The sequence below is a fragment of the Abramis brama genome (assembly GCF_963993115.1).
Source record: "Abramis brama genome assembly, chromosome: 7".
NCBI classification, from domain to species: domain Eukaryota; kingdom Metazoa; phylum Chordata; class Actinopteri; order Cypriniformes; family Leuciscidae; genus Abramis; species Abramis brama.
Window position 1 is genome coordinate 11,326,667 of NC_139969.1, and position 24,424 is coordinate 11,351,090.

General features: G+C 37.0%; 2 protein-coding genes across 3 annotated transcripts; one reads left to right on the plus strand and one right to left on the minus strand.

Annotated features, from left to right (window-relative positions):
- Positions 1–166: 166 nt before the first annotated feature.
- On the minus strand, positions 167–11,726 carry gbp2 (guanylate binding protein 2). 2 transcript variants are annotated; one of them, XM_084119869.1, is made up of 11 exons: positions 11,660–11,726; positions 9,971–10,167; positions 6,907–7,034; positions 6,586–6,695; positions 6,284–6,477; positions 3,748–3,990; positions 3,335–3,612; positions 2,657–2,869; positions 1,920–2,022; positions 1,523–1,716; positions 167–905 (listed from the first exon to the last, which is right to left on the minus strand). In XM_084119869.1, the coding sequence occupies exons 2-11, from the start codon at positions 10,161–10,163 to the stop codon at positions 684–686; spliced, it is 1,878 nt and encodes a 625-aa protein (XP_083975995.1). In that variant the 5' UTR covers positions 10,164–10,167; positions 11,660–11,726; the 3' UTR covers positions 167–683. The 2 variants fall into 2 exon arrangements, with proteins under 2 accessions (XP_083975995.1, XP_083975994.1); XM_084119868.1 differs by lacking the exon at positions 11,660–11,726 and adding an exon at positions 10,268–10,742.
- Positions 11,727–14,461: 2,735 nt separating this feature from the next.
- On the plus strand, positions 14,462–24,334 carry LOC311087488 (guanylate-binding protein 1-like). Its single transcript, XM_084120821.1, has 11 exons — positions 14,462–14,540; positions 16,520–16,716; positions 16,922–17,049; positions 17,188–17,297; positions 17,384–17,583; positions 17,872–18,117; positions 18,206–18,354; positions 18,578–18,709; positions 21,764–21,976; positions 22,626–22,728; positions 22,853–24,334. Exons 2-11 carry the CDS (start codon positions 16,524–16,526, stop codon positions 23,260–23,262), a joined length of 1,884 nt encoding a protein of 627 aa, XP_083976947.1. The 5' UTR covers positions 14,462–14,540; positions 16,520–16,523; the 3' UTR covers positions 23,263–24,334.
- Positions 24,335–24,424: the final 90 nt, after the last annotated feature.

Here is a 24,424-nt window from a genome sequence, read left to right on the forward strand (position 1 = left end):
TCATCCAAATGTTTGGACTTCAGTTATGGAAGTTTTCTGTTACACTCTGTTACAAAATCTGTAACACTGAAATCTCTTAAACTCTATTACAGTTATGTGCTACAATATAAATGATTTAACTAATTTGTCATAATGTGTTATTTTGTGCAAACACAATTAGTCTGAATCAAATGAAATATTTTATTATATTTCACAGACCACTTTAAGCCTATAGGGATTACAGGCAAACAAAAACAATAAGAAAGTGGTACAAGTCTGTTAACTAAAACTTTAAACACAAAAAGTACAATTATATTGGCCACTGACAAGGCTTTTCTTAATCTGTCAACTGGACACAGATATTGGCCAATGTCATAATCTCAATATGGCCAAATATCAAACTATACATTTGAAGGTTCTCAGGAAGATTTACATCAGGATTCAGATTATGGGAATCAGTTTAAAGTTATATGGAAAAGTTCACATCACTCTGATCACACAGCTTTGTTTATAGTTCATAACATGTTGGTGGTGCATGCTTGGCAGTTAATAAGCTGGGCTTTAAACATGAATGTCATCTAGGAGAACAGCAACTCAATTTCACAAGCAATGACAAGTAACAGCAGGACAATTCAAGCTGTGTTGGAGAATAATACATATAGCCTATGTTTAGGTGAGTGCGTGTGAACAATGCATATCCATTTTCAAAACAGTTTTGAGAGCCAGGATAGACCAATCCCAGCTGCTTTAGGGACAAAGCCTGGCAAGAACAAAGCCGCCGCAGTGCCGATACCATCCAAAACCTTGCTCACTGTGGAGGGTTGGGACACCTCCTGTTTATTCATGTCAGCTTTCAGGCTGTCAATCTCACTCTGCATCTGGGCAGCTTCCCGCTGAAAGCCCTGCTGTAGAAGAGTTTCCTTCTCCTGCAACACAAACAGCATCTGAATAAAGAATGTCTAATCCTAATCTTGACCATAAGCACATTCAGTAAACCTCAAAAACTCAGACAATACATTTAATCAAGCATGTCAAAAATCACCCATATTCTATATAGTTAGCATATACACAATTTATATGTTCTACATTACTTCTTACTTTTTTGCATTTAAAGACAGTATGACTTAAATTATACATTTGCTGAAATGCTGCTTAAATAAATTATTTCTTCCACTTATTCATAATGGTGCTTGCAAGCAGCAATATATTGGGATTCCAAAAACATTACATAACATTGAATATCCCTCTAACTTTGAACATTACACCTTGCAATTAATTCAGACCAAACAGCTTAATGTACAGACTCTATTCAAACCTTTAGTAAATTTTATTATTAAAAAAAAAAAAATTCGCCCATATTCCATTGAAAGAATGTTCATCTATTCAAAAATAGCCTACCAACAGCAATTACTTCAACTTACAGTTTCATCTGAGTTTGTGATGAAATTCATGCTTTTCCTACATCGATTTGCATACCTAATTGTGACTGTTTTTTTCTTAATTCTACTTGTGAGAATTTTTAGAGTGAGTATACTGTTCTTACCTTCAGTTTGGCTTCCAGGACTTGTTCATTGTCTCTCCTCATTCTCTCTTGCTCTCTCTCCATCTGATGAATGATCTGATTCACATGCTCATCATGGGTTCTCTGCATGTCTTTAAACGCCTGCTCTTGTAACCGGTTCTGTTCCTCTAGGCCTTTTTGACGCTGCTCTAAGATCTCATTCTTTAATCTCTGCACTGTATAGAGCAAGAGAAAGATTACACATTCTGACCCAACAGCTAGACAATACACATACACACGAGAAGTATAGTAATGAAAGTGTGTGCTACTGCAGCTATAAGTTAATCACAAAATCTGTTCTGTTCTCTGATTAGTCATTGTACAGTCTATCACCGAGAGCCTTGATTGACAGAAAAGATGCAGATGATTTGAATTGTACCCTCTTTTTCCTGTTCCGCTGCACTGAGAGATTCGTCGGCTTGTAGAATCATATTTCCAACCTCTTCCTTTGCTTTCAAATGCATACTCAACACTTCCTCACACTGTGAAAAAAAACATTCCTAATCATTCAAAATATCTGTTTCTTAAAAATGGGAGTGTTGTTTTGATAGCAACAAATCATATTTAAAAGAATAGTTTACCCAAATATATAAAAGTTTTTTTATTTATAATTTACTAACCCTCATGTTGTTACAAACCAACATGGTGTAAATTTTTTCAAGAGGAAATGTTATTTTTTTAGTTACCATGGCTTTCAAGCTCCAAAATGAAAACAATAATTAAAGTATCATAAAAGTTGCCCAAATTACCCATGCACCATTTTCCAAATCTTGTGAAGCCGTATCATATTGCATAACTTGGAATATTGAGTCTAACACATAAGTCATGGTGTTTGTTTGCTTTTTGCCCTATTTCAAGTTTGACAGTCCTGATCATTTCATACTGTTTGAATAAAAAGTACATTCTTCAAAATTTCTAATTTTATGCTTTAAGGAAAAAAACAAAAGCACAGATTTAGTAAATGATAGAATTTTTCATATTTCAGTTTCATCGCTGTTAGCTGTTGTCATGTTATCTTTAATCCTTATCAGCATTACGGATGTTTATCAGTGCCGTTTCATGCTGTTATGGCCATCCAGAACAATAAAATGCAAGCAAAGCATGTGTGTTCTGTACCATTATTTGTGACTGTGTCCTTGCTCTGTACTCTTCAGCCAGCTGTGCGAGCATGTCTCTGTACTGTCGGTATCCTCTAGGTTTCAGGTATAATCCGTCAGAAATGCCTTTTTCCAGTTTATCAAACACCTCACGCAGAACCGCCTCACACTGCATTTGAGACGCTTGATTATTCTGCAGGCACATGTCTTCATATTCATTATGAATCTTCCTCTAAATTGTGAGAAGCAATGAGAGAGAGAGAGAGAGAGAGAGAGAGAGAGAGAGAGAGAGAGAGAGAGAGAGAGAGAGAGAGAGAGAGAGAGAAACTGTTTTATACTTTTATTTGAGATAAAGGGAATATTGCACATGGATTCCCAGACAGCAACATAGTGTTGGCCCAGAATTTTAATAGGTGCATTTGTGCATGCATTTTTCAGATAATATAGCAACTTTAGCAAAAGAAAAGGAGGAGTTTGTGATGGTTCTCTTTTGACCTTTCTGTTCATAAGTGCTTAGTAAATGAATATGTCGGGTTCAATACTAATGCAAGTTACGTTTTAACATCATTTGTTGACATCATTATAAAGCTTCATTTGTATTAAACATGGAATTTTTCTCTAAATGTATAAAAAGTTAGCTAAATCTTATCGCCTCTATGCAAATACAAAATAAAACACAACAAGAATTCAATTTTACCATGAGCTCTTGTTGGTAGATCTGGTCATTATCATTGAAGGACATGGTGATGAAACCTTCAATGGCGTTCTTCTCTGCGACTGTGTGGATGTTGGACAGATCTGCAGGGTCCATAGGAAGCTGAGCCATGCTGAGCAACTCGGTCATGTAGGACTCCAGGGCCTGTTTCACTGCACGGACGTTCTGGATCTTAGCCAGAGACACAACTGCATTCTCCAGACATGGAACCTTCCCGCTGCGGATCGCCTCTACGTAAACCTCAGCAAGATTCCCCAGAGCTGTCAGGAAACACAACTCGATAGTTCAGACAACCCTTTTTGTTTTTATACACAGTCCATTAATTATTGGTTCTCAAAAGAGATTAAAAACTTTTATAAATTTGTTCTCTATAAGGGTTTCTAAGGTGCACACACCTGTTCCAGTAATTGTACGGCCTCCGCAGACGACTTTTGGTTCTGCGTTGTCGTAAATGTAACGGCAAAAAGTTTTTGCCTGCTCAAGGAACTCTGAATCCAGATCTTCCTCGGCCAGATCCTCCATTCTCCTCATGTTTTGCGTACTAGCCGGCCGAGGGAACACAAAGCACTTTCTCACCGCAAAGAATTGACGCAGACATCGACGGGGCAGGTTAAACCTCTCAGCCTGAGGTGAGTTCCCTAAAAAAGTACAATTATTAATAACATAATTATGAAATCATAATATATACTGTATACATTATGGGTGCTTCTCAAATGGAAGGCTGTGTCCTGGTAAAGTTGCATATCTCAGCTGCCATGTCATCATTACATCTCAATCTTCATTTCGCATCCTTCATTCAGTTCATTTTGAAGGATGCATCAAGTGTATCCTTCACATCCTTCAATTACCCACAATCCTAAGAGTTCATTATGAAATGCAAGACAAAAATAATGTTTTCTGAGATAAAGGCATGTTATCTTTAGTTTTGGTGTAAATTGATCACTTGACAATAAACAGTCAATAATATAAGCCACTGGGAGACCACAGACAGATGTCATTAAACACACCATTGTTATAACCTTATTGCATTAATAGAAAGCCAGTTAATACAAAGATTTTTGATACAAAGTATTTTTCCAAAATTAAGTTTTAACCGTGTTTTCGTGCCTTGACCGTGGGGGTGGGAATATGTTTGAAGTAGCCATGCACACTTACTAGACCGTTTCATTCTAGCGTTTAATGCTGAGGAGAAGTCTTTAAGCCTATGAAGGACTGGACTAGGAAGGACACAGCATCACTAGGAATAGGATAAAGCCTTCTGTTTGAGAAGCACCCTATATCAGTGATCAGTCTTTCTTAACCCTCTTCCTGGAGGCACAGGAAGGGTGCGTCTCAATCAGCTCCCTAGTTCAGTTATCAGGGTACTGATCAGGGAGTCGGCCATTTAAAAGCCTGTCTCAATCGCAAAATCCTTCCAGGGAACTGAAAATAACATTAAAAATAATGCCATGTCAGTTCTGCTGTTGTTCATAAATACCAGTAGTTATTATAAGACGTTGTCATGTCGCTGGAAATAGAGTCATCAGTGTCCCAATGTGTAGTGAGCCAGGATCCTTACCATCCTGACCAGTGCTTGAATTCATGAACAGGATATACTGATTTACTAGCTCGGGAGCTGATTGAGACGCACCCCAACACTACACATTTTCAAATCCTCCTAATCACACACACCTGATTTGACTCACCAACTCATTAGTAGAGACTTCAAGATCAGTAATATATGGGTCAGATAAGGGAGACATCCAAAATGTGCACTGTTGGTGTGCCTCCAGAAACAGGGTTGGAAAACACTGTATTATATTACGAGAGCCAATTTAAGCTAAGCCAGAGGAATGAGTTTGGGGATTTTTTTTTTTAGGGAAAACTTGTTTGTTTGGAGACAGTCATTATTTCTGCAATTATGACTAACGTGTCACTAGCTGCACACTGTAGCTTTAAGTAGTAATGGCCAAATGAAGCGTTTCGAAGCATTATTGCTTTCTGATACAATTGTGTCGAAAATGGTTCATTACTCGAAGCTTCATTCAGATAGAAATTGCAGCACCATCTCCTGGTGAAGTAAATGTAATGCAACAAAGCTGACAACCATAAAATGCAAGTAACGCCCCGTTTATTACGTGTTTACTGAGGCGATCAAAGCTGAAACAGTGTTAGTGCTGTGAAACTCATTTATGTAGGTGAATTTTACAGATACTGATGAATTTCATGTGTTCACCTTGATAAAAAAACATTAAGCATGATGTGTGTGTGTGTGTGTGTGTGTGTGTGTGTGTAATTATTTCTTTAGACAAGGACAGAAGATCAGACCAGCTTAAAAAAAGTTGGAAACCATCACAGAAATTCTAATGGTTTATATTAAAATAGGAACCATTGGCTTTTACCATTTAAACCACTACATAATTCTTTTTTGTAGTGTGTTTGGGACATATTCCATTAGGATTTAATGCCCCCACCAATACAACCCAACACATATCAGTAGACCCACAGAGACCACTAGAATTCCCATTACAACCAATAAAATTCCCATGAAAACCATTAAATCCAATAGAATTTCTGTAATGGTTTCTATAGTTTTTTTTTACCTTCACTTTTATAAGAAATACAGCCGCCAGGTTTCAAACCTGTCAACACTGGATTGGGCTGTCAAAGCAGTCAGGTGGTTCACTACAGGAGTGAACCAGTGTGTTTGCTTCAGAAGTCATTTTCACGTGACTAGTGACGTAATGATACAAGCTCCGAAGCAGTGGTTCATTGCAAGGACCGTTCGAGTTTGAAGCAAGCTTCGGAGCGTCGGTGTCAGACGTAACATCACTAGCTTTAAGACCATATAGAATTTCCTGTAATCTAGTTCAGATTAGTGTTTTCAACAGGACAAAACTTTACTGTGATGGCATTTTTGGCTGTAGGTAAAAGAGTATGTTTTTGTCTCACCTGGTTTGAGTTTCAGTGAGCTCTCCAGATACTCATCCGATGTTATTAGGTCATCCCCCTTTTTCAGTTCCAGAGTGAAGTCACGAACAGCCCAGACAAACGATGGGAAAACACGCATGAAATCTTCTGACTCGTCCTCGTCTCGACTCACTTCTGCCTTCACACGAATGTTCTCCGTCAGCTCTGTAACGTAGCTATATTAAGCTCTGTTCAGGAAGAATTGTTGAGAGAATGAGAGTGTTTTCAATTCTTTTGTTACAGTGAATGTGCATGTTTATTGTGTATGGAGGATGGAAGGATACTGCAGCTTTTCCAGTGCATTGTTGTCAATGGTCCCTTGGCTGTTGTACACTAGAGTGCTGCTTAGAAGAACAGCCAGACAGAAGATCCACGTGTCATGTTTCTCATCCCCCTGAAACATAAACAGTCTGTCAGCTACAGAATAAGTGGCCACTTATTTACCTTTAGTAGCAAAAGACCATTCAGTTTAAAACCGATGTGTAATGTCTAAATAATTCTGTGCAGTGAATTTTCTCATCTATTAAATGGAAAGTGAAAGCACAAGACTAGGTGATGGTAGACTATAGAGATAATGTTGCTATGGATGCAGTTTTCCTCCTAACCTTCTCCACATCACCCAGTCCCTCTGTGTCCAGCAGCACCAGAGTGTGTCCTTCTTTATAGGGGTGAGGGACACACCACATCCAGATGCCTTTGGTCTTTGATTCAATAGTGCTGCCAAGAGCAAAGCCTGAGACAAATCACAATGACATTTAAGGATGGCCAAGAGGAAAAACAATTTTTTAAATCTACTTGCCAATCCAGAACTCAAGAAATATAATATTTGTATTCGCGTTGGTTTTATACATTTCTCTAGTGATGGGCGGATCGATCCTTAAGTATCGATACTTCGATACTGACGTGGTATCGAAAAGGATCGATCCTCACATAAAAATATCGATCCAAATGTGTTTTTTTACCAGTAATTTTTTATTAATTTAGCACGCAATTCAGTGCATAAAATAAGCTTCTAATTGGAAAAATAATCGAATGTTAGCGGATAATTGTGTAGGATCATTTATATACTGTCTATGTGTAGGATAGAACTTTTTCTCCTAGTCATCTGGATACAAGACGAAACCAATCAATCACAGAGAGCGTTCGATGCTGGTGCTTCGCTGAGCTCACAGGCCCAGTGCGTTTGGGAAACGAAGCCTTGCTTAGATGACAGAGAAACAATCGGGTTATTTCGCAATAAACAAACCAAAAGTGTACATAACGGTTCAAAATGTTGACGTCAGTAAGATTTTTTTAATGAAATTAATATTTTTATTCAACAAGGATCGATGCATTAATTTGATCAAAAGTGATCAGTCAAGGTAGACTGTTAAAAAAAAATCTACTTCATATAAATGCTGTTCTTTCAACTTTGTTCATCAAATATTTCTGTATAAATGTATCATGGTTTCCACAAAATTATGAAACTGTTTTCAACATTGATAATAATAAGAAATGTTTCCTGAGCAGCAAATCAGCATATTAAAATGAAATATCATCATGACTGGATTAATGATGCCGAAAATTCAGCTTTGATCACATGGATAAATTACAGTTTACTATGGCATAGAAAACAGATAGCCTATGTTAAATTGTAATATTACAGTTTTTACTGTAGGCTATTTTTGATCAAATAAATGCAGAAGAGAATTAAAAATCTTACAGACCCCAAACTTTTGAACAGTAGGCTAGTAGTAGGCTAGTACTATAATTAGGGTAGTTTTGTAAAAGTCACTGACTAATTACAGGCGAGTTGAGAGCACAAAATATTTAGGGCTAGTAGTTATGAAAACGTATTCAGATTTAGCATATTAATGATGCATTCACCTCATAAATCATGACACACGGCTCTAGCACAGGAAAGTGCATACAAGTTCAAGTGCATGCTTTTAAAATAAAAAAGTATTGGTATCGGTATCGATATCGGTGATACTGGCTCTGTATTTACTTGGTATTGGATCGATACCGAAATTTGCAGTATCGCCCATCACTACATTTCTCAAAAACATCATAAAAAAAACCTAAAAAAAACTTTAGACGATATCCTGTTTGTGATACCATTTCCAGTTTTATGATTGTCACAAAATGGTTTCCTGCGTGTTGGTAACACAACCTGACCAAAGTTTTCTGAATATCAATAATATTTTTTCAAAAAAGATCCCAAAAGTTAAAAAGCCTTTATTCACATCATGGCTCACTCTAGAAACATTAGAAAATTACTAAAACACTACACACTGATGCATTTCGGCCATTCAGCATTCCTCAGAGTGTCAGGTACAAAATGAGTCACAGGTGAAGATGTAAATAGTTCCTCAGTAGAAATAGGAGAAACCAAAATAATCATTACAGATTGACCTATAATATTGTTAAAGGGTTAGTTCACCCAAAAATGAAAATTCTGTCAGTAATTACTCACCCTCATGTTGTTCCAACCCCGTAAGACCTTTGTTCATCTTCGGAACACAAATTAATATATTTTTGATTAAATCTGAGAGTTGGATCACTCCTCCATAGGCTTCTAAGACATTATAACTTGCTGGCCCAGAAAATGCATTAAAGACATCGTTAATATAGTCCAAGTGACTACAGTGGCTCAATCTTAAGTTTATAAAGTGACGAGAATACTTTCTGTGCGCAAAACCCCACCAAAAATAATGACTTTATTCCACTATTCATTTCCTTCTCTCTGGGCCTCGAGTTTTTTCACGTAGTATAACTGCGCAGCGCATCCGTGTTTTACGTCACACGTAGGCTCACTATTGGCCGACGCTGTTCATGTGTGTGATGCGTGTGCCGTATAACACAGAAGCGCTACGCAGTTACACTACGTGAAAAAAACTCGAGGCCCAGAGAGAAGGAAATTAATAGTGGAATAAAGTCGTTATTTTTGGGGTTTTTTGCGCACAAAAAGTATTCTCGTCACTTTATAAACTTAAGATTGAGCCACTGTAGTCACTTGGACTATATTAACAATGTCTTTAATGCATTTTCTGGGCCAGCAAGTTATAATGTCTTAGAAGCCTATGGAGGAGTGAGCCATGCAGCTCTCAGATTTAATCAAAAATATCTTAATTTGTGTTCCGAAGATGAACGAAGGTCTTACGGGGTTGGAACAACATGAGGGTGAGTAATTACTGACATATTTTTAATTTTTGGGTGAACTAACCCTTTAACTATTACAAAGTATAATCACAGTTTTTAGTTGCAGATGCCATTGTTGAAATGCTTTATTCAGTCAGTTATGATCAATTTATTCTGTGAGCAACAGTGTCAGGGAGGTTTTACTGAGTGCACCTTTTATAATTTTTTTATCATTACAATCTCAGGAGGTTGTTTCACTGTAAAATTGTTTACTTTATGCCCCACAAAATATTTTGTGAATACATTTTAATTTAAGGTGTATGAAATTAATTTGAATGAATCTGAATATATTGTCCAGGGCACAGGTTTTAGCATAAATACCCTTATTCTTACTATTAATATTTTAACTTATATTTGTAATATATAATTGTTTACATGTATAAATGTTCCCATTTAAATGCAGTTAGCCTACTGTTTTACACATACTCATTTACCGTGCGTCCATGTAGCCTACTACTGCACAACATGTCTTTCAGCAGTTTCTCTCACCGGACTGTTGTCCTGCCAGGCGGTTCATAAGGTAGGACTTCCCCGTACGGTAGAGTCCCACCACAGACACCACCACCACGGGCTCATTTATCCCATCCAGAATGTCTTTGGCCCGTTTCCTAACACACAGCTTCCCATTTTCATCATTTTCAATGAGACACACCGGAGCGGACATGAGCCCGCCACACGCCATGACTCTGCGAAAAAACAAAACGCAAGATAAAAACAAAATTAAAACAAAGCCATTCCCGCGATTTCATACGTACACATAAAAGATTAAATCTGAATGTTTAATACCTTATTGAAAGTGCGATGGCGCAAAGGAGACTGTCCGGCGTTAGCGAAGATATTTGTTGTTTTAACAGCAGAAAGCGACCGCACGATTCTTTACTTCTAGACTGCACGAACCCGTTAGGTTGAGGCTCCTCCCGTCATTATATTTGTTATTCTGAGTCATTACCAGACACGCTGAAACGAGTGAAAGTGAAAGTAGCTGCACTTGGGTGGGGTGAGTTCGCTCAGTCGAGGCAGGGGTTTCACAGAAATCATCCATTTTATTTAACCTGCTAAACATAGACTACTGGCTACAAAAAAGGAACTGGACTGATTACTATTACGATGCCAACCGTTTCAGAGGGTCTACTACATTTTGATATCCAAAGGCCATGAGAGTAATGAAGAGCAGGCAGTTGTACTAAATTGTACTATTTTACTAGCCTGGCAAGCCAGACCTATATCAAGATGTTACATTTTGCTGCCGCTAGGGTGCGTCGAGATTTCTAGGCTACTATTTTACTCTTAAGAATATTGAATAACAATAATCAAATACACTGTGTACCGTCAAAGGATTACAGGGTTCACCCTAAAATGAAATGATTTGATTTACTCTCAAGCAAGCCATATAGGTGTATAGGGGAGACCGGGGACAGTTGCAACACTTTTTGCATTTCTCTCAGTTACTCAGAGACTATTTGGACTAGACCAACCAAATTTGTATATATTAAACTTGCATCTGTCTGCTAATTACCCATACCATTTAAAGATGATTATGACATATCGTTCACAGTATTTATTTGAATGGAAGAAGTCAGATGTTGCAACTGACCCCAACCCAGGGGACGGTTGCGACACAACCCAGGGACGGTTGCAACATGTTAAAAATACCTTCAATTTCATTAATTAACTTAAGCTTTTTGTCTCAATGAGCATAGAATTCTGAAAATATTAACTGTTTTAGGCCTACTAAAATATTATAGTATTATTTATTGTATAATATATTTATAATATTATTGTAGCCTATAATTTATTTATTTAGTCATATTTATCAAATAACAGTTATTGATTTGTTTGTTTATGTGTAGAACATAGGCCTACACAGATTCACTGTGCAGGTGTTACAGATGCTATTCAATCCCTCCATATTTCAGTGTCAGACAGGAAGAATTGAACAATTTGCAATGCAACAAACTTTTATTAAACATGCAATTTATAACTTGTTGCAACCGTCCCCAATCAGCCATGACAGAACATCATACGCCTGCTAGACACACTGACTTTGACACATGCTAACCATGTCACTTAGAAGTCAACAAAACAATAATTCAAACTAAGTAAGTTTTGATTAATTCATACAAAATGTCAGGACAGTATGACAAAAATATATCGAATGAAAAAAAATTACTTTCATACCTCAAAAACAAGTTTTGCTCAATAAATGCAGCAGCAGATGTTAAATATGTCTGTCTTCTTGGTGGGGGAGGGTCTAACTGTGCATGTGCAGTATGAGTGTCATCACTCTAGCTTGTTTCTGGAGAAAAATGACATGTTGCAACCATCCCCATGTTGCAACTGTCCCTGGTCTCCCCCTGGCCTATGCCATTCTTCTTTCAGACGAATACAATCGGAGTAATATAAAAAAATGTCCTGGCTCTTCCAAGCTTTATAATGGCAGTGAATGGCCGTTTCTGTTTTGAAGTCCATAAAAGTGCATCCATCCATAATAAAAGTACTCCACAAGGCTTAATTAAGGTTAATAAAGGCCTTCTGAAGCGATGCATTTGTGTAAGAAAAATATCTATATTTAAAAAGTTTATCGACTAAGTTTAACCATGGGTTTTTGTAGTAAAATTGTCGTTATACAAATGGTAATCAATTCACCAAAACTTTTTTTTTGTGGCATATTGATTACCATTTGGATAACCACAAAGTACTCATTCAGTCCCATTCAATCTTTTGTCTTTTATGATGCTGCAGACTGAACCATTTGTCTTTGTCTTCAATCATTTTGTAAATATCTCATTGTTTTTTGTTTTCATTCTGCACATTGTCACCTCCTTAACTGCCCATTAAAATAATCTTGCCAGAATGATTAAAAGAATAATCAAGTCTTCTTTCCTTTAAAACCTGCCTCCTTATGTGTAAAAGTGTACTATTTGAATAAATATAGGTATTTTTTAACTAGGCCTATAATAAACAGGTTTCATTTTATTCTTTTTGACAAAATTAACCTTATAATTATAAAATATGAACCAATTAACACCACATCTTACACGGCTATTTTACAGTAGAGCACATTCATGCCAGAGATCTTTTATTTACTCTTTACCAAAACCCAACCAGAGATCTCAGCCAAATATTTTCTTATTCTGGCAGATCGAGCTCAAGCCAGGGCTCAGCCAAAAAGATACAATTTAATTTCTTACCATATGAAAAAAAACCCCCGCATATCTTCCTTACTTAAATCATCCAGAATTACCTTCTGTGTTTCATGTAAGCCCAATACATGTCCTATACAAAATCAGACCGATTATGGACACTTTCATACTAAGTAGCGCACAAACAACTTAGGGGATTTTTGCGTTATATATGAATACTGTAAAAAGTCTTATATGAGTTTTACATGACAAAAGTATGCAATGGTGTGTATGGTATTAGTAGAAAATAACTGATATTCATATACAAATCATTTAAAGTTCTTATATTGAATCATAGTCAAATTAAAGTCATATATAGGATTTATACACATTTTGTGTCATTTGTTTATATGTGTTTCATACAGATTTCATGTTTTGATGACCAACATCACTTATATGCAGTTGGCAAATTTGGAAATGCATTGCAGAAGCTGGTATGAGGATGTCCTGTCAAACCTGACCTTTATGAGGACTGTTCATTAGAGGATTTGAAAGAGCAGTTGACATGACATTGGGCCTGTTGTTGGTGAACAAATCATAACATATTATTGCAAATGAACAAAGTTGAGTCAACTATGTTTCTAGAACAGTGATTAAAATGTTGAAAATTGGCTGGAATATATTTTTGTATATGTGACATGAACTCTGGTGGTGATATGCATAAGAATCACTTCGATATTTAGGAAAGTTTTATGTTTGTAGGTTAAGAATAGAACTATTTTTATACACATTTTTATACTGTGATAAAGTTTAGAAAAATTGTAACAAATGAAAATGAAATCTGGTGATGCAGGATTTAAAATGAAAACTATTAATATGTGAAATATGCAACTATCTTGTAGAATATACTAATAATAAATAATTTTGTAATTAAAATGTGTGCTTGTGTGTGTAATTTAAATGTTGTGTTTCATCTAAGGTTGATTATACAGTAGTAGGCTATAAGCATGATTGACTATAGGCATAGGGCTCCACCTAGGACAAGATAAGAGCATGAGTGAAGTACAGGTAAACTGCACTGTGTTTTGCACGTCGTAAGAGATATGCTGGACATTCATATTAAATTAGCATTATTTTCCTGTTTTACATCATGAAAATCTATATGGCTTTAGTTGTATGAAGGACATTTATGACATACAGTATATGATTAAAAATACATTGCTATTTTTAATTAATTATACATATGCTAATATTATGCTATTTATATATGTGGTTTTGCAGCATATCCCTTACAATATTCTGTTGGAACATAAGAATCACAAGTGTTTTTCTTTTTTGTTAGTTCCAAAATATTTACATATAATTTATAGTCATTTTTAAAATGTGATAAATTTGGTTTGCATTGAGCCCACTTCTTTTTATGCATATGGTCCTAACAAAATAAATAACTGTAATAAATTGCTTCTATTCTAGTAAATCACGTGACTGCAAACAAATGAAAGTGAAATTGAAATCAAAAGACGTGGAAAACAGGTAAAATCATTGGGAAAAGTCCAGACTTCTTGGCGCTGCAATAGGCCTACTGATCACGAGCTCACAATCTCGCCTCCTATCTGCTGTTGTTGGCTATAATATAAAATACAATGTATAAACATGTTAACAAACGTTAAATAATCTTACTTAGTATAATTCATTGTTACAATTTAAAACAGCTAGACAAAACGTTATCCATATTTAAATCAATATACGACCAACTTAATAGCCCCAAGTCTCATTCACGCCGCAGGAATGCAGCAACATGATTTCCTGGAAATTCCCCTCAGATCTGGGAGGCATGGCACTTTTGAGACGGAGAGGACCACCGCAATCACCACCCATAAATAGGCTATTATGCACACTGCTTGAAGTTCAGTCAGAACCATCTGAGACACAAAGCGGTAAGTTCTCTTTTTTTTATATTTTTTTTATTTTTATACTTTAGCAGACACAGGGTGTTTCTTCAACTTGGCTACTGCATATAAACGTCTGGATTTCTAACTCACATAAACATATAGGCCTAATCTAATTTTTGTCATTTATATGTTTGTAAAATGCTTTTCATATTTCAAGACTGATTGATTTATTTTAAGACTGAAAGTGCACGGGCTTAGCCATTAAAATCTATTCATAAAAATAAAAAATAAAAAAAGTTTATAGGGATGTTTTAAAATTATTTTATATAACAAAAAGGAGAAAAAAAACTGCAATCAGTTTGAATAAAATACAGTCACTGGGACATAGAGGCAAAAACTGAAGAAACACCAAATATTTTTAATTTAGTTGTTTGAATTTTTTTTATTTATTTTTTGTGTGTGCAAATTTCTCTTTTAGAAATATTTATTTTTTGAAAGAATAAGCCAATAACTACGGAGCCCCTGAAGGGTGGTGGGAAATTTTGGGATGGGAGAAGTTTCTAACCCCAGAGAAACTTTGCGTTCCCTATAGCAAAAGATATTTGCATTCCCACGCAAAAACTGTTGTGAGCTCGGACGGACACTTCCTGATCCACCACGTCCTTAAATTAAAATTTTCTAATGAAAACTATAGCCTATATGTCTCTGTTTTGAAAAGAAAAAGTGCTGGCGCATATAGCGGTGACAGGTAGGGTTGCCGACCAATTAAAAGGGCATTCTCTGATGATGTTCCAAGATGTTAAAAACGCTACGCTGATCATAGACAAACAGGGGGAGAAATTATTATCTACCGCACCGTCGGGTTTTTTTTTTCTTATCGCCTACAAATGTCTTCGTTCATAGTCTGACATATATTAGAAGCTATATGTGTCTGTCATGGATTTGCACTGAATTGATTCTCAAAAATACGGAACAAAGTGCGTTCCGTATCAGTTCAATACGGAACAAGACTTTTATGTGTCAAATACGGAACGATTCCGTATTACACGGAACGGTTGGCAACCCTACCTGTGACAGGTCGAGTGACAGGCGCCGGTGGCCGCAGCTGCCCCTGCCACGGAAAGATTTTACCCTTACTGGTAGCCAGGGAGCAGTACAGAGTTGCTTTAACTGCTGCCCAGCACTGCAGCACTGCACATATTCTCCAGTTATTCCACTGCAGAAAAATGACACTATTAGAGCTGAAATGTAACTTAGTGATGGAAAAGACTTCCATAACAAAAACAAAAACAAATTAATAACTATGACTGTGGAAAAAAAACAAATGTCTAAATAAATTAATAATCATGCACGTGTTTAATTATTCTACAGAGCCTGTGTCTCTTAATTGTTTCACGAGTTCACCCTTACATCAATTAAACAGAGTAAAGATTATGCGTAGCCTATTTGGCGTGCTGTCCGGGGGAGGGCTCCGAGCGCGGAAATTTTGCCCGAACCCAGAGCACTCCCCCGTTGTTGTAAGAGTATTTAGGACTAGAAGTGAGGCGATGGGGTGGTGGAGGGATGCTGTTAAACTGTCAACGAACGGAGGTAAGTTTGCAGTAGCCTATATAGGCTATACCTCTTACCTCGTTGATTGGGTTGATTAACAGAGTGTGGTCCACTCGTGTCTAATTAGATTTAATTATCTGAAAGTGCTCCTCCCGATCTTTGTTGATAAAACATAATATAGTTGCAGTTGTTTTAAAATTTTATGCAGGCCTAAAGTTATTTTATTTCTCTTCAATATAGCAGCAAATTTATAGACATCCAACACAGACTTTAAACTCTTTAAATTTGTGACTTCACTTGAATGTCAATAAGGTAATCAATAATAAAGAAATATAACATGAGCAAGAGTTGCAATACCATGATGCAGCCTGGGCCTGGCCACAGTTTATCACAGCTATGCTTAAATTCAAACAGTGGTGCACTGTATGGTAAGTGTGGGTCTTTTTTCAATTGTGTATATGGTTTTTACTTAGGAACATGTCTTGTAGTAAGTATATGCCAGCTCCAGCGTGTCTCATCGAAAATGATGAAAATGGGAAGCTGTGTGTTAGGAAAGATGCCAAAGACATTCTGGATGGGATAAATGAGCCGGTGGTGGTGGTGTCTGTGGTGGGACTCTACCGTACGGGGAAGTCCTACCTTATGAACCGCCTGGCAGGACAACAGTCAGGTGAGAGAAACTGCTGAAAGTATCTCAAGTGCAATACATACTAGTATGATAATGAGTACAGAATCTGATTGTGTGTATGTCAATATCTGAAAACAGTATAACTGCATCAAGTGTTTGAATTTTTTAAATAATAATTATTATAATAATAATAATACTAATAATACTACTACTAATAATAATAATAATAATAATATGATTGACTCAGGCTTTGCTCTCGGCAACACGGTTGAGTCAAAGACCAAAGGCATCTGGATGTGGTGTGTTCCTCACCCCAAAAAAGAAGGACACACCCTGGTGCTGCTGGACACAGAGGGACTGGGTGATGTGAAGAAGGTGAGCACATCACTAACTACTAATACTAATTTCCCCATATCAGTTGCCATTTGTTTCCTGAGAAGGTACAGTAATGCATTGAATGGCGCTCTGAATGAAACTTTTTTTGATCTAAAAACACTGATCCGTGTGTTTCAGGGAGACTCTAAGAATGACGGCTGGATTTTTTCTCTGGCTGTTCTGCTCAGCAGCACTTTAGTGTACAACAGCCGTGGCACCATCGATAACGGTGCAGTGGAAAATCTGCAGTATCCTTTAACTTCCACATATAAGACCCTCTTTCATTAATACAACCTTTGCAGGATGCTGTTATTTATTTCTCAATGTGCTGCAGCTACGTTACTGAGCTCACCGAGCAGATCAAGATCAGATCGGCAAAAGCAGCAGAAGAGGAGGAAGATGAGGATTTTCAGTTTGTGCAGTTTTTCCCATCATTCATCTGGGTAGTTAGAGATTTCACCTTGGAACTGGTAATTGATGGAAAGAAAGCAACAGAGGATGAGTACCTTGAGTTTGCCCTCCAGCTGAAGAAAGGTATTTTAGACAGAATTACATTTACAACCCTTGACACTTATTCTGGGAGGTCATTGAAATAACCATTGATGAATGCCATCTAGACTATTTTCTAAACTGGAACAATTCATTTTCTGACTTGACCACATATTTGTCTGCACACACGGCCTAATGTTGAATAATTGTTACCGATACTGCAATACATTTTTTTTATCTTTTATTTTTGTTTAAATTATCAATGCCTGAAAAACTGAAATGAAATGCCACTGATTTGGGAAAATGTTTATTTCTCACGAATTACCTTTTTAGGTGTAGGTAAGAAAAAGAGTGACTACAATCTGCCTCGTGAATGTATCCGGCGTTATTTCCCTAGCCGGAAGTGTTTTGTGTTCCCACTTCCTGTTACCTCGCAGAAAGACATGATACACCTAGAGAGCTTACAAGAGCAGGACCTTGCTCAAGCATTTCTGGAGGTCACAGGTCATTTCTATGACCACATTTTTTTCAATAGTGCTGTGAAAACACTGAAAGGAGGGCACAGAGTTACTGGCAAATGTGAGTGTATTACCAAATGATCATCAAAAACTATGGAGCATTTACTATTAAAATGCTGTTCTCTATAATTGTTTGTGTGTGTTGTCAGTGCTCGGGCACCTGGTTGAGATTTATGTGGATGCTATTAGCAGTGGGAAGGTGCCCTGTCTGGACAATGCAGTGGTTGCTCTCGCGAATCTAGAGAACCAGGCAGCTGTTCAAGAAGCTTTGAAAGTCTATCAGAGTGGGATGGAAAAGGTAAGACATGCACATTGTGTTTGAGATGTTCAAAATCACTTTTGTTTTATCCTTCACTGTACATATCTGTGTTTTTATACAGATTAATAATCCTATCCAAAGTCAGAACACCAAACTTTGTATACATTTTAAATATGTCTTTGAAAGCTGAACCACTGATTTAGGCTCAAATCTTCACTGAATGCAGTGTACATTCAAGTAAACAAACATTATGTTTTTACAGGTGAAGAGTACATTCCCAATCAGTATAGATGATCTTAGCTGTGAGCACCAGAAATTCAGCAGTCTGGCCACTTCTGAGTTCATGAAATGCTCATTCAAAGATGAAAAGGGGGAATACCTGGAAAAACTGGAGGTGAGCTTTAAATATGGAAGACACACTCATACTTGCACACTATGCATACTAGCATATACAGCGATGAGCTAAAGCTTTATGACCACCTGCCTAATATGTTCCTCCATGTGCTGCCAAAACAGCACTGACCCACCAACTCATGGACTCTACATGACCCCTGAAGGTGTCTTGTGCTATCTGGCACCACATGTCCTGTAGGTTGCGAGGTGAATCTGCCATAGATTGAACTTGTTGGTGCAGCACACAGATACTCAATCTGATTTAGATCTGGGGAATTTAGAGGCCAGGGCAACACCTTAAACTCTTCATGTTCCTCAAACCATTCCTGAGCAATGTGTGCTGTTTGGCACTGTGCATTATCCTGCTGAAAGATGGAACACCATTGTCATGAAGGGGTACCTGGTGTGCAACATTGTTTAGGTGGCATGTGTCGAATTTACGTCCACATGAATGGCTGGACCCAGAGTTTCCTAGCAGAATATTGCCTAGAGCAGTGGTTCTCAAACCTGTCCTGGAGGACCCCCAACACTGCACATTTTATTTCTCTCCCTAATCAAACACACCTGATTCAACTCATCAGCTCATTATCACATGGGTTAATGAGCTGATGAGTTGAATCAGGTGTGTTTGATTGAGAAAGAAAACGTGCAGTGTTGGGGGTCCTCCAGGACAGGTTTGAGAACCACTGGCCTAGAGAGCATCACACTCCCTCCACTGGCTTGTCATTGTCCCACAGTACATCCTGGTCCATCACTTCCACAGGTAAACTGTGCAAACTTACGCAGCCGTCAACGTGATATAAAACAAAAAGGGATTCGCTGTCCCGGCCAGGTCTGACGCCTGTGTGCCCATTGTAGGGCGATTTCAACGATGGACAGGGGTCATCATAGGCACTCTGATTGGTCTGCGTCTACACAGCCCCATATACAGCAGAGTGCACTGTGTGTTGTGACACATACCTCCCTTACCTCCCATAACTATCATTACATTTTTTTTGTGATTTGTGCCACAGAAGACCTTCTGTTGGCTCAGACCAGAGCTTTTTTTTTTGCACTTGTGCATCGATGTACCTTGGGTGCCCAACACCCTGTCACTGTGGTTTGTCCCTCCCCAGACCACTGTTGATCAATCCTTAGCACTGTTGACTGCAAGCAAACCACAAGCCTTGCCTTTCAGAGATACTCTGACCCAGTCACCTTGCCATAACAACTTGGCCCTTGTCAAAGTCGCACAGATCTTTATTCCTGCTCATTTCTCCTGCATCCAATACATAGATTACGAGAACTGATTGTTTGCTTAACCCTTGTGGGATGTTCGTTTGCGGTTTACACCCGGGCTGTTTGGGGTCTCCAGAGACCCCAGGCAACAAAATGGAATTTTGTAACAAAAATAAAAACTTTTTTTTTTTTTTTTTACTCAGTTTATTAATGTTTTTACTCCACATTTGTGTATTTTTATTTATTATATATTTTAAATTTATATAAATAAATAAATAAATAAATAAATACATACATACATACATACATACATACATATTTTTAAATAGGTTTTTATTAAATAAAATTATGTACAATTCACTTTATAAAATATTTTCTAAATTATAAATAAAATTTCTAAAAAAGATTTTCTGCTGTACCCACATTTCTAAATTTCATTCATGGGGGTAACATGGATAATTTGACATGGTTTAGTGTAAGATTTTTACCTATCTTTAAATCAGTTTTAAAAGTAAGAATTATCACTTTAACCAGTAGATGGCTACAGAGATCCACTATTTGCTATTTGAGTAAGACATCTTTCCACAAGTTTTTCCATTTGGATTCATATCTTATGAAATCACAATTATAATAATAAAAATTACTTTTTGTCAAAGTTTAGCATTTTTTGTACTGGAAAAAAAACTAATAATGCTACATTATGATTAGAATCAAACCTGAACAAGATGTTACAAAGAGAAAAGTTGGAGTCTTTAGAGTTTATCATTTATTTCAAACATTGTTTTTTCATATAATTCTAAGAATTTAAAGTGTGCCACTTCATTTCTGTCTCTGTGTGTTCTGTGTTGTTTCTGATTTTGAAGATTAATTGTCCATTTTCTAAGCGTGTCTGACCGCGCGGGTCTTTGCCAAGCTAAACCTTGATTAAAAGTCATTTTTATTGTTATAATTTTGATTTCATAATATGTAGATATGAATACAACTGGAAAAACTTGTGAAAAGATGTCTTTCAGTCAGTCAAATAGCAAATAGTGGAGCTCTGCAGCTATCAACTGGTTAAAGTGAAAAACTTTTAAAACTGCATTTTCCAAAGGATGGGCAAAAATCTTACACTATACCATGTCAAATTATCCATGTTATCCCCATGAATAAAAATGTGGGTCTTTTATAAAGTGAATTTTACATAAAAAGCTGTTTTTGCGTAAACAAATATTTTTTATATTTATTTATATAAATAAAAAAATTTAATCCTCCAAAAAATGCACAAATGTGTAGAGTAAAATTACATTTGTTTAAAAAACAACAACAACAATTATTTTGTTATAAAATTAGATTTTGTTGCCTGGGGTCTCTGAAGACCCCAAACAGCACAAGTGTGACTTTCTTCCCACACTAACATAAATTTGTAGATCTAGAAAGTGTTGACAACTGTACAAAGTTTCATGCCATTTGGAAAAAGATCTTTTTTTTTTTTTTAATTCAGCAAACGTCATTTGGGCTCCAAAAAAGACCCCGAACAGCATTAATATAATAATCTACCCAGACCTTAATATGTGGCCTTGTTAGGAGATGATCAACGATATCCGCTTCACCTGTGACTGGTCATAATGCTTTGGCTCATCAGTGTATCTGGAAAATTCATGTGGCATTCAAATGAATGGTAATGCTAGCTTTTTCCGAGTACTACTGTCAGGTTGGAGATTGTTTTGTTAATATTTGGTGACCACACAGCTAATTCACACAACAACGCACAAACACAGTGTCCAATACATTCAGTCTTTGTACTAGTGTATTTATGCATGTTTGAGATTTTATTTCTGTTTTTATATGTTTATAGGAAGCTGTAAGCATGTACTATGTAAACTTGCTGGAAGAAAATATGATGACATCGGAAAGAAAGTGCAAAGATCTGCTTAATAATCTGTTCGCTGACATGAATAAACGGCTGCAGAATGGGGAGTACAGTCAGTCTGGAGGATATGAGCTCTACTGCAGAGACCGAGACGCCATCGTTGAACAGTACCGCAGCGGACCCAACAAAGGTGTAAGGGTGAGAACACTTTCAGTGTGTATTTGTGAGTGTAGGCATTTGTGTATCTACACCTTAGTGCCATTGAGTGAATGTATTTGTATAATAGGGCTCTCTTTACATCTTGCATTAACATGTTTTGTATCCGCATAATCTCTGTATTCTGTTTACACTGTCATTCCAATTATTCTCCATTATGGATGGATAGAAATCTGATTATGCTTTATAAGCAAAATGCAAATCAAGTATTATGTATTTCATGACGTTTACCAAATTTTAAAAACATCAACAGATAATTCAAAGTGCTTTCCTTTTTTCTTGCATTTCTTTTCTTTACAAACCCCTCAGTAAAGGATGCAAAAGTAAAGAAAATGTGAGAAAAACGAGATCCCAAGTATAATCTAAACGTAATAATCACATTTTTCTGATTAAATTGCTAAACAAGTGCAGTGTCTGTTGTGAAATCAGAAAAAACATACAGACTCAATCGTGACGGATATGATTATTAGCAGTGTAACCTCATTAAATATTACTTGTATAACTGAAAAATGTAGTTAAGAAAAACACATTTGCATTTGAATCTTCATTAAATGCATTCATGATCCAATCCAGTGGGTTCCCAGGACTGGATATAAAAACCACTGGTTTTAAAATATATGTTTATATGCAGGCTGAGGCTGTGCTGAATAAGTTTTTGAAAGAGCGGGGACCTGAAACAAGCGCCATCCTCTACACAGACACAAAACTCACTGAAAATGAGAGACAAATTAAAGGTAATTTATTTTAAGTAAAACACAACATCAGTGGCTTTTTGAGGAAAAGGAGATTTGAGGTTGAGGTTAATTTATCACATCATTTATCTCTGTCTGTCTGTCTCTGTCTTGACTGAATGTTCAGAGGAGAAGGAGAACGCGGCTCTGTTGAAACAGAAATGTAAAGAGGAAGAGGAGAAACGAATTGAGAGTGAACGAATGTTTGCGGCAGAGAATGAGCGACATGAGGATAGGGCGAAGCAGATGGAGGAGAAGTTCAAGAAGGAGCTGGAGCAGCAGCACCAGGAGATGGACAGAGCCATTGACAGCAAACTGCAGGAGCAGGAGAAGATGCTAAACAAAGGCTTTAAGGAGAGAGCTACAAATCTTGAAGAAGAAATTAAGAAGTTAAATGATGAAAAGGAACGCTTACGTAATGGTGGTGGCGGCATTTTTAAGGATTATGTGATGCCATTTATCGCTCCTCTTGTAGAAATGGTTCCCAACCTCCTTATGCAGAGATCAATGATTAAATGCCTCAAAGCTAAACGTTAAAAACCTGATACAAAACAATGTCTGATTCAAATTTTCCATTCACTGACAAATCTCCATTCCAACCTTCAAAGACTAACAAAAGCATGAGCTTTATAGGGCAGGTAGTAAATGAGCTGATAATTCTGAACATATGCACCCTTGAAAGTGCAGTGTGTAATTTCTACACCATTAGCGACACCTATTGAATTAGCAAAATGTGAAGAGCATGTTATCCAATTCACCTTCCATCATTTGGACAAACAGGTAGTTCCTCCCGAGTCAAACTTACACAATTTAGTGGTGTAGAAAATATGCATTACATTCACACACAAAAAAAGCATTCACTGGAGTTGGTGGTTTGAATCCAAAATATCTGCTCTATCTGCCATTGATCGGATTTTTTTTTTTAGTAATGTGAAAATGCCGTTTGCTTGGGTTTAAGAAAAAGCTGTCAGTTGTGGAGAAAATGGTTAGGGTGCTGTTGATATTTTCTTATTTTTTAGGCTCCACTTTTGGCTGTTCTTGTAAGACTGACCTTGTGTAACTTCTTTCTATTACGTTATGTGCACATCATGGACACACCCAGACAAAACAAGAACTAGGCCTTGGACACACTTGTACATTCACAATCGGAAACTCAAGACGCGTACATTTGAACATCTGACCTCTCTTACTTGTTAATATATTTCTGTCATGAGTATGACAACTCTCAGAGAGGCTGGCATGGTAATTGGATATGGCAATGTTAATTTATTTGGTCTTGGCAGAATAGATCTGCTATGCTGCTGTTGTTGATTTTTGCTGCTGAGCAAATACAGAGACTTGCTACTGCCGATACGTTCACAGACATTGCTGATATTTCACGTTCAGAGTATAACATGCATGAATAACCCAGTAGCAGATCTATACAGGTGGCGCTGGGGAAGGTGGAGGATTTCTGAAAGAGCACTGCAGACAGCTAATGGCAAACAATGCCAAGTATTTGAATGTTGAGCAGCAAGCTCATTGGCTGCTGATGCCACAGCAACCAATCAGGTGCGCTATGCAGACAACGATGTGATTGCTAACAAATTGAGTTAAAGGTACAAATAGCAAAAAACAAAAAACTTTAAAAATAGCAAAAACCACTATAATCACTATATCTATGTTATATATATTTTTTAGTTGTGTACTTACATTATCC

Bases quoted from the DNA above. Each gene is read 5' to 3' on its own strand.
- gbp2 (XM_084119869.1), bottom strand. From the start codon at position 10,163: ATGGCGTGTGGCGGGCTCATGTCCGCTCCGGTGTGTCTCATTGAAAAT. The intron at 7,035-9,970 runs GTGAGAGAAACT...GATTTGTCTCAG, and splicing joins CCTGGCAGGACAACAGTCCG to GCTTTGCTCTTGGCAGCACT. The intron at 1,717-1,919 runs GTACAATTCAAA...TGCTCTATACAG, and splicing joins AGCGGAACAGGAAAAAGAGG to TGCAGAGATTAAAGAATGAG.
- LOC311087488 (XM_084120821.1), top strand. From the start codon at position 16,524: ATGTCTTGTAGTAAGTATATGCCAGCTCCAGCGTGTCTCATCGAAAAT. The intron at 17,584-17,871 runs GTATTTTAGACA...TTACCTTTTTAG, and splicing joins TGCCCTCCAGCTGAAGAAAG to GTGTAGGTAAGAAAAAGAGT. The intron at 21,977-22,625 runs GTGAGAACACTT...GTTTATATGCAG, and splicing joins GACCCAACAAAGGTGTAAGG to GCTGAGGCTGTGCTGAATAA.